Source organism: Rhamphochromis longiceps, linkage group LG4 (genome assembly GCF_057381845.1).
Source record: "Rhamphochromis longiceps isolate RC_006_pf linkage group LG4, R_longiceps_female_GT1.1, whole genome shotgun sequence".
NCBI classification, from domain to species: domain Eukaryota; kingdom Metazoa; phylum Chordata; class Actinopteri; order Cichliformes; family Cichlidae; genus Rhamphochromis; species Rhamphochromis longiceps.
In genome coordinates, this window is record NC_140560.1 from 9,607,175 (window position 1) to 9,624,585 (window position 17,411).

A 17,411-nucleotide genomic window follows, 5' to 3' on the forward strand; every position below is an offset into this window, starting at 1 on the left:
GCAGCCTTAAAAGCCAGAGAACATAAAAAGTCAGTATGCACAGCTGGAGGAAAAAAATAAACAGCTGGAGCTCGAACACCAAATAATGGAGAAAAAAGATCCATCTGGAAGTATCAGAACTGGAAACAAAGTTAAAAGATGCACACATGATCATTGAAATAGAGGATGATTGCAAGAAAAATCTGGAAAACTGGAGGAAATGCTGAAATATTCAAAGAAAAGATGCAACTGGAAAATGAGCGCAAAGAAATGGAAATCAAAAAGTTTGAGTTGGGTTGGCGATGTGACGGGTTCTTTAATCAACTCCCCAGCTTGAATAATTCTGTTGGGTTATAGTTTGGGTAGCTTTGATCAAATATTAGTTCAAACTTTTACTATCATCTTCCATCTATCAGCCACATCTTGCTAGCGCTGGTTCATGTTATAGCAGTCTTCATATAAAAATGTGTTACAGTTTTTCTCAGTCGCTTTGGTGCGTTTCTCAGAACACCATTAACATTTGCACAGCAGTTAGTGCATTTCCCAAAACAATTAGTGCAAACTGCAAAACCTAGTGGATAGCCTGCAAAAGCACGTCACATGCACAGAATTGATTATCCATACCTCAAAAGCAAGTATCCATGTCAATGAAACTGTCAGTGCCATCAAAATGAAAAGTCTTGACACCATCTTTATGAACAAGATAGTCAAATGGCATTGTCATGTTTCCACTATGACAGTTTATAATCTCAGTGTTTCCCATTGCAAAAACAATTGGTGACACCTGAAAATGCTGACAACAGCACTATGGCCTACCTGTACAGCCATCTGAAATGTGCAGTAAAGTCACTGTAGATGTTATGGGAGTCTTGGGAGTAACTAAGACACTGAATACGTACGTTTCACATTTCCATTGTGTAGAAGTGTTTGTAATCCTACAGAATTGTGCAAAAGAAAAATATGCTACAGTCACTTGTTCACTGTAGAATACATGTAAACATAAAATCACCCATTTGGTAGAGCCTCCTCATGAGTGACAGCTGTAATTCACCTGAGATCAATTGTTCAATTTCGGAGACATTTCCAAGAACAATGATACAGAAAGGTATAGGATTTGCTTGACAGATGGCCAATATTTGGCATGTGATAACTAGTTCAACAATTTTGTGTGTGATGACTTAAGCAATGGATGTATGACTATTAGTTTTATTGGGAATGACTATTCAGCATCCATAGGTATGATTACTTTTGACTGACATGACATAAGCAAATGGAAATGTCAGAAAGCAGCAGGGAAATGTATGGAAGCAACTGATTCATGTCCAAAATCATTTGCAGTTTGTTCAGAGAGAGGAGAAATTGCTACTATGATGTGCACAAATGACTGAGTGTTGTGGAGGTTGAACTAATAGTTATGAGAATTTCAATTCTGATCTGAGAAACGCACCAAAGCGACTGAGAAAAACTGTAAACAAAAAAAAAGAAAAATGCTGTTGCTAGATAGCCAAGCTACATTCACTACATAATGACATTTGGGGAAAGCACTGCTTTCATCTAATTCTTGTATTTACAGCATTAAAGTAGTCTTTAGCAGTTTTATCAACTAAATAAACACTGCATATCTGTGAACTAATCATAAGTTATCTAAAGTATTTTTGCAAGAAGCAAAATGTTTCTGTTTAAAAAATGACTTTTTTGATGTTAATTCATCAAAGTTATGTAAAAATCACATGAAGCATTCTGTTACATTACATACATTGGGGGAGTGGGGGGTTACTGTGTAGGACCAACGACAGTATTTACCAAGAGTCAGACTCCATATTTTCACTTTGCAGTGGGTCATTCAGCTCTTTGGGCTCACTCACTGCAGGTCATTTGAACTGTGTGCTGCTGCTTAAAGATGCGGATTTTGTTTGTTCACATGACATAGAGTAGAGAAGGGCACATGAGCTAAGAAGATGAGCTGGATCATTCATATTTCCATTGAGGTTAGTACTATCACGCACAGGGGAAGACCACAGCACTGCAATCAGGTGAGTCTCTTCTTTTAAAATGCCTGTGTGATGGAAAAATCTTTGTACTTGTTCGGTTTGATTATCTGTCTCAATTTCTTTCTTTGATAAAGTGACAGGTTTCGATAGTAGATCTTTAGATAGATAGATAGATAGATAGATAGATAGATAGATAGATAGATAGATAGATAGATAGATAGATAGATAGATAGATAGATAGATAGATAGATAGATAGATAGATAGATAGATAGATAGATAGATAGATAGATAGATAGATAGATAGATAGATAGATAGATAGATAGATAGATAGATAGATAGATAGATAGATAGATAGATAGATAGATAGATAGATAGATAAATAAAGCTGAAGTCATATTATCACAGCACAAATATGAGTAAGAACAGCTGACTGTGTGTGAGCGTATCCATACTACAGGAATAACTACCAATCATATAGTGGATAATGGAATTACAAAATTCCATATAATGTTACACAGTCACTTAAGGAGAAGGAGGTATTTTAAAGAACTACAAATAACTACAATATTCAGACTATTATAATATTTAAAAGATCTCCAAAACTCTTCACAGCAACGATAGAAAGGAAAGTGTTCCTCTAAAGCACGGTGGAATAAATAGGTTAAGCTCATTAAGGTGCATTAATATGTCCTGTTGCTTGAGCTTTATAAACAGCGTGGTGTTACTGCTGTTGATAATCCTTAACTGCAGTGTGGCTGGCATTAAGCCCCTGAATACAGGTGTAAATATAGACTCTTAGATTTAAAACCTGCAGCTCAATAAACCAGATTATGCCAGGACATACATTTCCATATCTAAGCATGTCTTGAAAGAATTATTAAATAATTATACAAATTATTGTGTGATGTTCAGAGTAAATGTACAATACGTGTTTAAATAGCTGTTGAGGTTCTATTTGCAAACATCTCACAGTACTTGTCAGAAATTAGCTTGATGAGTTCAGACAGAATGAAGATAAATCAGAATTTAAGGCAGACTTGCATTATGATGACATTACTTTTTTTCCTTTGTCAGAAGAAACGTCTGTACTTGACCTGAATAGGAGAGAAAAGCTACCAAAACACAAAGTAATTTAAAAACAAAAACAGAAAAAAACAGGAAGTATAAATGAATGGATGGACGGATAAACGTATTTCTATTTTTGGTCCATTTTAAGCCTGCTGTTGTTGTGATCCCGACCAGATCAGCAGCTAAACAAATCCTACATTTTGAGATTTTTGGTCATATATCAAAACTAAGAAGACACAGTTTAGTTAATTTCACCAGGAATTTGTTATGAACATCGACCACCTAAGTAGTGCTTACTTGAAAAGGTTTTAATAGTACCCCATAGTCCTTTTATATAAAATAAAAAGGGTTTCATTTTCAGTGTGTGAAACTCTGTCATCCTTTACTCATTATTGTCAAAGCCAAACTTGCACTTTTCACTGCCTTCGTTGCTACACATCTTAAAATTTTTGTGTTTTTTTTTCTTTTGTTTTGTTTTGGGGTTTTTTGCAATAATTGGTGCACAACCGCAGACAATATGGCAACACAGGGCACTTGTGTGGATGAGTCCTAATGTATAGCTTTATCCTGAGGTCTGTATTATCAGGTTCCTTGTATCAAAATCTAATTTAAGAACTTTAAGGTTCAGTTACTGTACTGTTACTAGACAAAAAGAAATGCTATACTGCACTGTAAAAAGAAAGAAAGAAAGAAAAACTGCACAAAGATCACATCACACACTGGTAATTTTCTGCTAGTACACTGTTTTTAACAGATAATGCACTAGAGGTTTCTGTAAATAGTAAAATTAGACAATGCATTGTACAATAATACCGTATCGTTGCCAAATGTCGCAGATATAATGTTAACTAAAAAGGCATTTTCTTAGCCTTTTCTTAGTTTCTTTCTTTCTTATAGTTTCTAACAGCAGTAATAATAATAATAACAATTACTAGCACTGACGCTTATAAGCCTCAATGACACTCATGTCTCTTATTTAAATTTTATTAAAAGGCAACGCAGACAGAACACCACAAACTGCTTCAAAGACGTTTCAACATGGAAGCAAGAGGTCCTAGACGCAGCCCTCAAATTCTACTTTCTGATGATGACAGTGGTCTGTGGATGAAGATGGATTCAAACCATGTGAGCAACCACACAGAGAATTTTTCAGCGACCTCTGAAGACAAAATCACAACGATCTCTGCTGCTCCCACTGCTATAATGAGGTACTACAGTGTGATGGATGATGAAGGTGCAGATGATGTCTTCATCCCTCAACCACCTCCTCCACCTCGCACGGCTACATCGCTGCCAGCAGAGAAAAGCACAGGTGCAACAGCAAGTAAGTCTGGTGTGACCCTTTCAGTTGACGCAACAGAGGCTGAAGCTAATCCAAGAGGCTTAGACTTGTCTCATAGTGAGGAGCAGTTAATGGTAGCACGAAACGAGCTGGATGAAGAGGTGACTGCAAGTGCAGTGCAGTTGTCTATGGCCAACATATCCAATGAACAAGACTCCTCTCCACCAACTTATCAAGAACAACAATCCATGGATGTGACTGGTTGTCTGATGGAAACTGGTTATGATACAGATCGAAGACCTTACGGGAATAACGCAACAGAGAATGACAAACCAGAGGACATTGTAATTATAAGTGAAGAACAGGGAAACTGCTGGGAAGCCAATACGGAGGAAGACAGTTACCCAAAACAAACACATTCAAACCACAGAGAAGACTCTGAGAATCAGATCCATTTAGACAAAGACGGAGACAAAATAAAACACAAGGACATTGGTGATTTTGATGAAACAGACTTAAAACTATTAAGAGAAAGTATAGCTATCGAGAGTGTGGAGGCAAATTCCGATGATGATTTCAAGCTCTGTAAATGCAACCAAAACAGGACCGATACAGCAACCAGTCAGGCACAGGCTGCTGACTTCCAAACAGATACGGACAAAGACAATGAAGAGCATGATGACCGTACATCTTTGGATTATAACCTCATAAAGTGTGACTGTGTGAGGAAAGAAAGCGGCAGCACAGAAATGCAAGTGCTATCCAGCTCCAAAGGTTCTGAAGAAAGAGAGACAATGGGGGAGCAAGAGGATGGAAGCAGGAAAATATCTACTGATATCCAACAAGGTGAGCAACTGCTTCATCGTCTGCAGCTGGTACAGCTACGACATGATGTGAAAATGTCAGAGAACGCTGATACCCAACAGCAGGCTGTCATGATGGATGAAAAAAAGGGCATGTTTGGGACTGAAACAGAGAATATACCTAGTGAAGAAGAGAGGGAAGAAGGCAGATTCGAAACTCTTAAGGAAGATGAAGAAAAGGTGAGCCTGATGGAAAAGGAAAATAATGAGGACAAAGACATTCAAACAAGAGCAAGGACATCTTCATCCACAATTCCAGGAGAGTCAGAAGAAGACCAGAGGGTTGTCAGAATAGATCCGAGTGACTCTAATGACAATCAGAGTGATAGCTGGGAGCCTACAGATTTGACTCCCAGTAATCCTCATGAAACTTCTAATGAAATTCCATTTCTTTCCACTGGACACCGATTTTCAGCTGCTGAAACCTACATGGAGAGGCAGCTCCATGAGGCAGCCCAGGGGAAGCAGAAGCTGCAGAGAGCTGGAGGTGTTTTCAATCTTGCAGAAAATCCAGATGTGCTGGAGATTCCCTTTAAAACAGATATCTCTCTTGAGTCACTCACTACCAAGGTAGGTACAAGCCAATGCAACGAGTGGCAATTCTCTGAACAGAAGATGCTCAAAGAGATAAGTCAGGATATTCAGAGAGAACTAGTGCTGGTCAATCAAGGTAAAATCCCAGGGGGGTACAGCAAAGGAGAGATCCGCCAGTTAAAAGAGACAAAACTGCTGTTTGAAGCCTTCCAGCAGGACAATCCGGAGGGTCCAACAAGACACCGTAAATCCCCCACAACTCTGAGGAAAGGTCACATTTACCCTTCAGTGCTAGAGCGCACACGTAGCCTTGAGATGTTTTCCCTCAAAACTTGTCCTGTTTCCAGAGCACATTCCCTCAGGCTGTACCAATCTGCAAATCTTGAGAAGGAAAAAAGTCCTGACAGCATCAGATCAAAGAGCCCAACTGGAGGGTCACGAGACAAAACTCGCTTATCCCCTTACCCAAAACAAGACAAAAACATTCGCCTGTACAGAAGCATGGACTCTATAAGCAATGACTTCTCTACGTTAGCTGTGGAGGGTAAAGCAAAGGCAGCAAATGCAAACAAAGAGTCTTCAATCCTCAAGCAAAACCCATTCTTCAAATTGCGCCCAGCCCTGGCTCTACAACCAGAGGTAGAGAAGGACATCCGAGAAGCCAAAGAAAGAGAAGAGGAGCTGCGCAAGCAGAGACGCAGTTTGTATGGAGAGAAGAGACAGAATAGTGAAGATGAACAAAAGTCACAAACACTCCCAACAGGTTAGTATGCACCTGTTTAACATCAGTTTTATACTACTTAGCAAAGTTCTTAACCTCCTAAGACCTGAACTTTCATGGCATGCATTTTTAATTTCTTTATGCTATTTGGGCTGATTGGGACCTGATAATTGTAAAAACAAAGAATTACCATATTTTCTTTTACCTGATTTTTGTTTCTGAGAAAAATGACATTCACATATGAGGACATTTGTTTTAAATTTCGATAGAATAGTGGCAGTATAATGTCCTCGTAAGTGGATATCAGGCCCTTGTAGAGCAAAATTTTGTATTTTAGTCTAGACATATATGGACGCCAAGTCCTAGGAGGTTAAGGACAGCTTTTTATACTATTTACTGAGGAACATTACTATATAATATAATTTTGGCATGATTTGACTTTTACTCGACTAAAGAATACTCCAAAGTTTTCACAGAAAAATATACTTTTTACTTGACTACAACTATTTGACATGTGAGTGCCTTCCATCAGTGATAAGCAATTGCATGAGCTCTAACCTAATTTGCTCATTTAGCTAAACATTGCTGACAATGTGAAGCATAAGATCTCTAAAATCCCATCAAGGGAAAACAAGAGCCAATTCGGTCTTTATTCATCCCACATGCCTTTTGACACTTAGTCTGAACACTTTAATGAATGCTTCTCAACATTAGCATCACATAGTTTTATCCCAGACATGTTATCAACAACTCACTGTCATTCCTGTCACTGATGGTTAAGGGCACATCATGCTGTCAGCTGTCTGATCTAAACGTTGGCTGAGGGAGAACATGAATGGCACTACCTGGAAAATTCTAGTTTGGTTATAGCCTGGTGCAAATAAAAATCAGTTCAGCCCGCTGAAATACCTATTTGAAAGAACTATATGAAGTGTAGCTTGTGTGCATTTTTTTCTCCTGTTGCATGAGAACTCAGAAATCAAGGGAGTGTGTCAATAAGTATCACCATGTTAGAATTTAGTCATCAGCAGCTGTTGTTGAAGATTGAGTTGATTCCAGGTCATGCTGACAAAGCTACAAATGTCAGTAATATGTGGAAGCAAGAAAGAGTCATTCCTAAGGTCAAAGAAGCTGTTTTGTGTTACCCTAAACATTTACAAGAGGAAACTTTGTACTTGTTTAACCCAGATACACTGATAAAGCCCGACAAGCAAAAAATTTCACGCTGAAAATATTAACGTGATTTGAAAAATAATACAAAATAAGCCTAGAATCCTTTACGTGCATATCAAAAACAAAGGTTTGTGAAACATTTTTGAAAGAATCTGTCGTTCTAAAGTGCTCACTTCCCTCCTAGATATGTAAGTGGTATCATTGCAATGTACAAGCGTCCAGCTGAATTTGTGATTGCTACACATATAGTATGCTAAATGAATGACACCGAAGTTGCGTGTGTCTGGGAAAGCATTGGTATCTTTACTATTTGCTGAGCCATTTAGAAGGCATGGAAATAAAGAAGCTCAATTACTTACTGTCATTACAATAGAACTGTGTAGATTCTCAGAACTACCCTAAAACTTCTAAAATCAGTCTAAGCAGTAGAGAGCTGCTAATCTTACCAAATATAGTAGCTTAGCTACTGAGCTACTTAGTTGTTCTTTTTCTCTTTCTGTCCTACAGACAGCAGGAAACAGTCACGGGGGAAACTGGAGCGGGTTTGGCCACCTCCTTCTAAAAAGGACCAGATAAAACTGGAGCAGATAGAGGTGATTCACCTGCAACAAGCCTTAATTCTACATTTACTGTTTTCTTCATTGTTCTGTAAAACTATTGGATGTATTGCTAAACACTGGCAAGAACAGAGGATTATAAAAAGGTCCTGTTTTGTGTATTGCACTGAATTCCATACAGAAGCATTGAAAAGAGTTGCTACAGAGCTCAGAATTTCAAATTTTGTAATACTAAACAAATACTAAACAAATAAAAGAAAAACATTAAGTTTAAAGTATCCTCTTTGTTGTAGAAATGCTTGGATAAGTATAATTGATTGTGAATTGAGAAAGCAGGAGCTAATCTCTCACTCTAAATCCAGGTTGTTTTTGTTTTTCTTCGTCTTATCTCACAGCAGGAGCCAAAAGTTCACCGAGCAGGAGGACAGAAAGCTTCTCTCTGGCAACGCTGGGAGTCCGGCCTGATCAATGGGAAGCCGTCAAAAGAAAAGAAGTGATGTTATATGTCCTGGTTCTTGAACACTACAAACAGAATATCACCAGCACTAGACTTATAGTCAAAATAACCCAAATTGTTATGCTAGTCCCAGCTTCAATACTTCCTCGCTCTTTTAACTCTGCTTTGTATCTGTGACAAATATGCTTTTTTGTATCTTTATTATTATTTTAAAAAAAAAAATAACAATACCAGTCCATAGATTATGTTAGGAAAAACTCTTGGACCAAAACAGCCACTGTTCCAGCTGGTCCAGGAAATGACTTTGTTAGGTCCAGGCAATGACTTTGGGGTGGCTGTAGCTCAGGTGGTAGAGCAGGTCATCTACTGATCGGAAGGTTGGTGGTTCGATTCCCGGCTTCCCCTAGTCTGCATGCCAAATATCCTTGGGCAAGATACTAACCCGAAATTGCTCTCCGATGCATTCATCGGAGTATGAATGTGTGTGAATGTCGCTTGTGCGAATGGGTGAATGCACAAGTTGTGTAAAGCGCTTTGAGTGCTCAGAAGAGTGGAAAAGCGCTATATAAGAACCAGTCCATTTACCATTTAGAATGCTGGCTAGCATTAGCAGCTACTTCCTGAGAACCCTGGCTAGCATTAGCAGCAGCTTCCTGCTCTGTCAGATTTAGAAAGGTTTACACTTTCAGTTGACAGTTCAACAAAAGAAGGGTCCAATCTTATGGAACAACATGGTTTATACTTTTTTTTAAAAAAATAAATATTGTACCATAAACACAACTGTCAGTTATGTAGACAACACTATAAAACTATTTAAGCTAGCCTACTTGTATGGGAAAAAAAAAAACTCACAAAATATCCTTTGTGAATGTAGCATGCCTAAATCTTCAAGGGTTAACTTAGCAAGAACAAGCAATATGAATAAGAATTAAATGATGGGATGTATGGGATATATTCTTGACAATATTAATAAAAGACCAAGCTGCTTCACACTTTTTTTTAGCTTTGGTGAGCCTCTTGGTTTATGAAAGTCTATTTCCAAAATGCCTCTAAGCAGGTTTCATAGGTTGGATGCACTGGTTCTGGCTGCTCCAGTCACTGTACAATGTCTGAAGGGACTCTTTACTAAGCCACTCTTACTCTTGGATTTACTCTGAGGCCACACAGAGGAGATTACACTGATCACAGCTGCTTTTTTCTGTATAGCTTGATGTATCATTTGTGGGTTTTGTTGCATATTTTCTAACAAGCCTAAAGATCATCCAAAGACCAGAAAATCCTAAATGGAGAATAATGATTATTCAAAATAAATTTACACCACTTAATCCATTGAACTGGAATGTTTTGATGCCCTCTAGAGGTTGTTTCATCTTGGAGTTGATTCCAAATTCAAGCTGGTTAAATAGAATTAAAGAGAATAGAATCAAAGAAGATAAACTTAACAAAGGCTTTATTGATTGGCCTGCAGTCACGTTTACAAGGGAGCACCTGGTTTCTAATCTCTACAGAGACAGAAGTACACAGCTTAGCCTGTCTAAGTACCATCTGCCACCCCCACTGAGTCTGCCAAAAGAGGAAAGACTTTCACTCTGCCCTTCCTGGCTTGGATATCCCAGTGTTAATTGGCTACCACTGTCATCATCCTATGAGCAATAAGCAGTGCCAAGGCCAAGGTATCAGTGGTTTGCATTTTAACATAGATACATTAAACATCTATAACATCCAAAAATGTTGGCCTTTGAAAGTGTTTACACATGCATGAAGCCCGCCTTTATCTGGTTGGGTCTGGATCTGTAAGAGCGAGTGGCTGTACTTGTTTGTCAATGGCACCATTTGACACAAATATTTAGGACACTTCTCAAACTGAAACCTTTTGCTTTATGCAGTATTTAAATGTACTTATTAGTAATTACACATTTTCCTTTTCCAAGACCTCTGGGTGTGCTCACATGTAGCGCATGTCCTGGGAATAAATTGCAATGTTTGGGTGTGATGTATGGAAATATGGGGACATTTTGAGTTGTTAGTCTGTTTTTGAGCTTATGTTAGACGTGATGTCTAATGTAAAAAAAATAAAACAAAATACACTCATCTGCCAATCCATTAGGTACCTATTTTACAGCTTGTTAACACAAATATATAATCAGCCAAATACATGACAGAAACTCCATGCACTTAGGGATAGTGAAGATAAATTTCAATATGAGCATCTAAATGGGGAAGAAAAAAGGTGATTTCAGTAACTTTAAACAGCATGGCTGTTGGTGTCAGATGGGCTGATGTGAGTGTTTAGAAACTTCGGATTTATTTAGATTTTCCCACACAATCAGTTTTTACAGAGGATGGTTAAAAAAAAACAGATCTCTGGGTGAAAATACCTTGTAGATACCAGAGATCAGAGGAGAAACAGAGGAGAAGCTGGAAGGCAACAGTATCTCATATAACCATGCACTGCAACAAAGATATGGAGAAGAACATCATGAATGCACAACACATCAAACCTTGAAGCAGATGGGCTACAGCAGCAAAAGACCAAACGAAGTCCTATCAGGTAAGAACATGAAACTGAGGCTACAATTCATACGAGCTTACCAAAATTGGAAAATATAAGATTCAAAAAACATTGCCTGATCTCATGAGGCTGCATTTCTGCATAACATTCAGATGGTAGGGTCAGAATTTGGTGTAGACAACATGAGAGCATGGATCCATCCTGTCTCGTATCAACAGTTCCACAGCTGCTGGTGGGTATATTTTCTTATCAGCTTATCAGCCCTTAAGTACCAACTGAGCCACAGCCTACACGAATACTGTTGCTGACTATGTCCATTGCTTTATGATCACCGTGTATCCATATGTTGGTCGCTGCTTCCAGCAGGATAACACCTCAAACTGGTTTCTTGTACAAGACAGTGAGTTCACGATACTTAAATGGTGTTCAGTCACATCTCAATCCAGCAGAGCATCTTTGGGATGTGGTGATGCGCATCATGGATGCGCGGCTGACAAATCTGCAGCAACTTTATGATGCTGTCATGTCAATGTGGACTAGGACTCTCTGAGGAATGTTTCCAGCACCTTGTTGAATCCATGCCATGAAGAATTAAGGCAACTCTAATAGCAACGTGTACCTCATAAAGTGGCCGGAGAGTGAATATTTCAAATGTATCACTCCAGAGAGTGATCCGTACAGCAGAACGCTGCTGCAGGATTGCTCTCCCCCCGCTTCAGGACACCTACACCAGGAGATGCCGGACTAGAGCAGCGCAGATACTGAAGGACCCGTCCCATCCTGGCAACAAATTGTTCCAACTTCTGCAATCTGGTAGAAGGTTCCACATCATCCGGGCAAGGACAGAGAGACTCAAGAGGAGCTTCTATCCCCAAGCCATCCGGGCCCTAAACACACACACCCGCCCTCTCACATCATCTATAATTGACTGAGACAGGACTCTTCCAGACACTCTAAACCAAGGCACAATGTACATTTCAATTCCTTTAACTTTAAATATGTTTATATTGTCTATTCTGTAAAATAGTCAGATGTCTATTCATATTAATGTACAGAATTCACCCACTTGCTGCTACTACTGCACATTCACCCAATGTACATACTATATATATATATATATATATATATATATATATATATATATATATATATATATATATATATATATATATATATAATGTTCTTCCTCTACACCCCTCCCCCCCTCCCCCCCCATTTTTGCACATGTCGAGGAGCGTGTCAGGCTACATTTCACTGTGTGTTACACTTGTATAACTATGCACGTGACAAATAAAGAACCTTGAACTTTGAACCTATTTGAGTATTTTCTTTAGTATTTGGGTGAGTTTTTTGTGTGGAGATGTAAAAATACACTTATTATTTTATTGTTTTATATTAAAAGGCAGTCACATGCTCACACTGGTCATTAATTAATTTACACTCAATGTGGATGTAAATATGCATTATTACAAAAGCCTGAAGAGGGCAGTAAAACCTTAATAATATTAGGCTGTATTTCAAGCCATCTAACTGAAATAACCTTATATGTCAGAACTTTAGCCTACAGTGTAAGTCAGCGGTCTCCAACCTTTTTTGCGCCACGGACCTTTTTATGCCCGACAATATTTTTACGGACCGGCCTTTAAGGTGTCGCGGATAAATGCAACAAAATAAAACTAGTACTGGTACCAAAAAAAAGGAGATTTATTCATAACACACGTGAAAAGACCCAGGAAAGCCGAGTTAACAATCAAAACGATAACAAAATAACGCTGAAGACCGATAAAACCCCTGAAAACCATACATTTCACACCTGAGCCTCAACTCTTGCGGCCCGGTACCAAACGACTCACGGACCGGTACCGGTCCGAGGCCCAGGGGTTGGGGACCGCTGGTGTAAGTAATGACTCAAATCAAGTGTAAACATGGTTAGGCTATTTACCTGTACTTAAAATAACAATGAAACAACAACAACTTTGACTTGTCTCCAGTGACACAGTAAGACCCTCATCCCTGACCCAAAACCCATAAGATGCCTCCAGGCTGACGTCTCCAGTTTGTTTCAGTTTGTTTCTTATACAGGGGATGAAATCACTTCAATGGAAGGCATATGCTGAGAAAGTACAGTTGTTATGTAACCTCGGTAATTTATCCAATGATGAGTCACTTGCTTGACAGAACTAGAGCCACCAGCTTTCATGCAGTATCAAATTTATCTACAGTACGTTGAATAAAAAGTTGCTTAATGGAACATCTGCGTCATTTTTTTTTCTTTTGCAAAAGCATGTGGGTGGTAATTTCTTCAGATGTTTGGCTAACACTGTGAGTCATTCATGAGGGCTGTCATGTTCAGAACGCAGTCGGGCCACGTTGTTCTAAAAAAAAGAAACAAACTCTGCACCCCGTGAAAAACAACACGTCAGACGATTAATCTCCCTGTAATGTTATCTGTTTCTGAAGAACACCTAAATCTTTCTGTTCTAAGAAACACTGCGGCAGTGGAATAAACTTTCCCTGAAAAGGAAGATTTAAGAGGGAAACTAATCTGTTGAGGTTGACACATGACGTTCCCACATCTCTTGGGAACCACAACAGAATTTTCATTGCTTCTTTCAGTGTATCTGTGTAAATCCACAAACCTCTGCCAGGAAGCAGATTTAAAAAAAGGAAAAAAAAGTTGGCAGTTTAAGAAGAAATGCCATACAGAGAGATGGGGGGGCTAAATGAACACACTCGATTCTATTATTGTATCCCACTCTAGCTGGAGTGCACGAATGCCAAGAGCTCTGATAGAGGAGAACAGTGACGACTGTGACATCACTGCTCCTTCAGCGCTGTGAGACGGGGCTCGACTCGGCTCTGCACCAGCAGCAGCAACCTAAGGCGATGGACAGATGATGGATGACTCATTCTCCGCCACCCACACCACTTCCAGTCGTCAAGAAACTCTCACCGGGCTCCACACGGTGATCTGGTCACCCCGAGGGGAAGGATAGACAAGTAGTTGTGATGTTCAAGTAAGAAAGAAAGTTACCGCATTTTATTCCCCAGATGATGGCGATATAAATAAGGTTTTTAAAAACAAATGCACGCAATGAGTCAGCTCTTAAGACATCCTAATACATTTGAAAGTGAGTATACATAAAAAGTGCTCTGTTAAAGGGCAATAATCAGTCTGTTAAAGGTATTGAATTTGTTTCTTGAATATGATGTTTAAATGTAATGGATAATTAGTGGAAAAGAAAACTAGAAATAACAGGTGAATGAGTAAAACCGTTTTTATTGTACAGTTATGGTTGCAGTCTGTCTCATGACCTTCATACCCTTTTGTATTCAATTAATTTAACAAAAAACGAACACAGTCATAGATGATGGTGACTAATATTGTGATTGCTTTTGTTTATTTTTTCAAGTTTTTATTAGATATAGAAAAGCTCTGACAGTTCATTTGTTTTTAGACAAAAAAAGTCTTATTTCTTTATATTTTCTTCCAATTAGCCAGACGTTATTGTAATTTTTAATTGGTCTTCAGCAATAGATCTCCACACATTTACACTTATTTGCTGAATTTACACTGATTATTAGTCCCGTACTTACACCTAAACATTGGTTTAAGCAGTGTTTTTTGTTAGTTAAGCCACTTCACACTGACCTATGAATCATTCAAGCAAAGAAAACCTCCCAACTTAGTGTTATGACTACATATAACAGGTACATTAGCAAGGAACCAGTTTTGAATTTGCATCTTTGAACTCTTTGTCGCAAAAAAGTCTTGCAAAAACACACAAGTGTACCTGTTTCATTAGCTGAATCTATGAAAAATGGCAAAGATAACACAGTTTAGTATAAATCAAAGAGCTATTTGACTAAAAGCTCTTTGATTCCCAAAGAGTTATTTGTCAAAACCTTGGCATATCTGCATGGTGTGCATTGGACATCAAAAAACAAGTGGAGGACAAAAGAAGAACTGAAAGGCTTCACAAAAACAGAACATCTACAGCAGATGAACGGTATCTGAAAGTTGTGTTCTTAAGAAACAGGAAGAAATCCAGTAAAGACCTGACACAGGACCTGAGAGATGAATCTGGCTGTTCACTGAAGCCTCATCAGAAATGCTCTCAGTGGAAGCAAGGCTGCCAAGACATCATTTGTAAGGAAGGAAGGAAACAGCATGAAAGGGATGGGGTATTTCAGATTATATAAGAACTGGACTGAAAATCAGTATGACAGGTCATATGAAGTTGTGAATCCAAAGTTGAAATTTTGGCTTCAAATTATTGTGAATAGAGCAAGGAGGTCAGGAGAGATGTCATGGTCCGTGGTCTTGTGTGTGGAATGTGTGATGCGCGGGTAGCCGCACCCCCAGGCTGGGCTATCACCGGCACACCTGCTCTCCATCGGGGTGATTACCTGAAGAGCTACTTAACCCGCCGCTGACGGATGCTCCACGCCAGTCCGTTAATCACCTCTCTGTGGTTTCGATTGGGCGTTCAGCATCTGCCACCTGCCTGTCCTCCTGCTCAATTGGATCACCCGGTACATCATCTGGCCCATCCACTACCTCCACGGATTTCCTTCTCACGGACTTCCCTCCCGAGCTCCCACGATCCCGCTCTAATCGTAAGCCAACTGGTCTAACTCAGTTTTGATGTGTTTCCTCCGCTTCCCGGCTCCCTAGTAATCTTCTCCCCTTTATGTTGCAGCCTCCCTCGGTCCTGATTCCGGCTTCCTCGCGTCATTGTTTCCCCGGGTTTTTTAGTTCCTCGTTTTGCTCCTTTGGTTTTCCCGGGTCGCCTTTTGTTGTTATAATAAATTGTCATTTTCTGCTAGCGCTTGAGTCTGCGTTTGGATCCTTTTGTGCACGCGCGCTGCGGCACATGACAAGAGAGCTACAGCAGAGAGTGTGTACAGTCATCTTTAAAACACGGTGGAGGCTCTGTCATGATTTGGGGCGACATTTTAGCCAGTGGTGTTGGAGATCTTGTCAAAATTGATGGAATTATGAACGCAGAAAATTTAGATTCACCATACAGTACCATCTGGAAAGCATCTAATTGGTCTTCTTTTTACAGTGAACTTAACAAGGGAGATTGTGGCTCAAGAGTTGGGAGTTCGCCTTGTAATCGGAAGGTTGCCGGTTCGAGCCTCGGCTTGGACAGTCTCGGTCATTGTGTCCTTGGGCAAGACACTTCACCCGTTGTCTACTGGTGGTGGTCAGAGGGCCCGGTCGCGCCAGTGGTCGGCAGCCTCGCCTCTGTCAGTGCGCCCCAGGGTGGCTGTGGCTACAATGTAGCTTGCCATCACCTGTGTGTGTGAATGTGTGGATGACTGAACGTGTAAAGCGCTTTGGGGTCCTTAGGCACTAGTAAAGCGCTATACAAATACAGGCCATCTACTTAACAAGAAAGCTGCCTAAGAGAGCCACTTTGTTCTTCAACACCACTTGTTGAAGAACAAAGGTTGTTCAACAAAATATTTTGCCTTACATATTGTATTTCCATGTTTGTTTGCACATGTTTCAATAAATCACTGCACCTATTTCCCATTTTCCTAGAAAAATATGAAGAAATAAGGTGTGGCTCAGGACTTGCACTGTACTGTATTGTATGAACCAACAAGTGATGCAACAACTGAGCACACCTTTCATAAATGTGCAGATATTTTTAACTATATGTGCACCAGACTTTGTTTCTATGACACATTTGTTCATCAAATGGAGTTATGGCGATGGCATATAGTTAGCATGGTCACACTTTAAACTTTTTCCTTCTTTAAAAAGTCTGTTTTGGATCAATTCTCTCCTGCCAAACTTCTTAGTCATCTTTTCATTCAGTACATGGGTACACAAACTTGTTTTCATGGTGCCATCTATAAATGTCATCTCCCCCACAGCTTCTGCGCTCGTGTAGCTCCATATCAGCACACTGCCCCCTCCATGCTACATGGTCGGCGCTATACGTAGTTACTTAATTAGTCGTGACCAGATCCTCACCATCCCTGATTCAAACTATTACCAAGTAATGCCATGTAATATTCACGGGGCTGTTCTTGTTCTTTGGCAAAGTCTCCTCTCAGCAGTTTTGTGAGCACTGGTTTTCTTCTTGGAGAGCATCTGCTGAGGTTGACTTCATGTAAAGTGACTGTCTGAGCAGTCAGTTTCCACATGCAATCCTTGGGCCAAGTCAGAAGCACTTACTGTTTTGTTGCAAGGTTACATAAACAGCAAACTGTGTGGGTGTTAGTTTTCAGGACAGCCACTGTTCCTTCTGTTG

General features: G+C 39.6%; 2 protein-coding genes across 2 annotated transcripts in view; one reads left to right on the plus strand and one right to left on the minus strand.

The window, feature by feature from the left end:
• The window catches only part of plppr2a (phospholipid phosphatase related 2a), a 203,943-nt gene that overhangs the window by 127,118 nt on the left and 59,414 nt on the right, over positions 1–17,411 (minus strand). The gene's annotated exons all lie outside the window — the stretch shown is intronic.
• Positions 1,938–8,907, plus strand: LOC146671000 (uncharacterized). Its single transcript, XM_085405101.1, has 4 exons — positions 1,938–2,012; positions 4,034–6,482; positions 8,121–8,206; positions 8,566–8,907. The coding sequence occupies exons 1-4, from the start codon at positions 1,938–1,940 to the stop codon at positions 8,665–8,667; spliced, it is 2,712 nt and encodes a 903-aa protein (XP_085261227.1). The 3' UTR covers positions 8,668–8,907.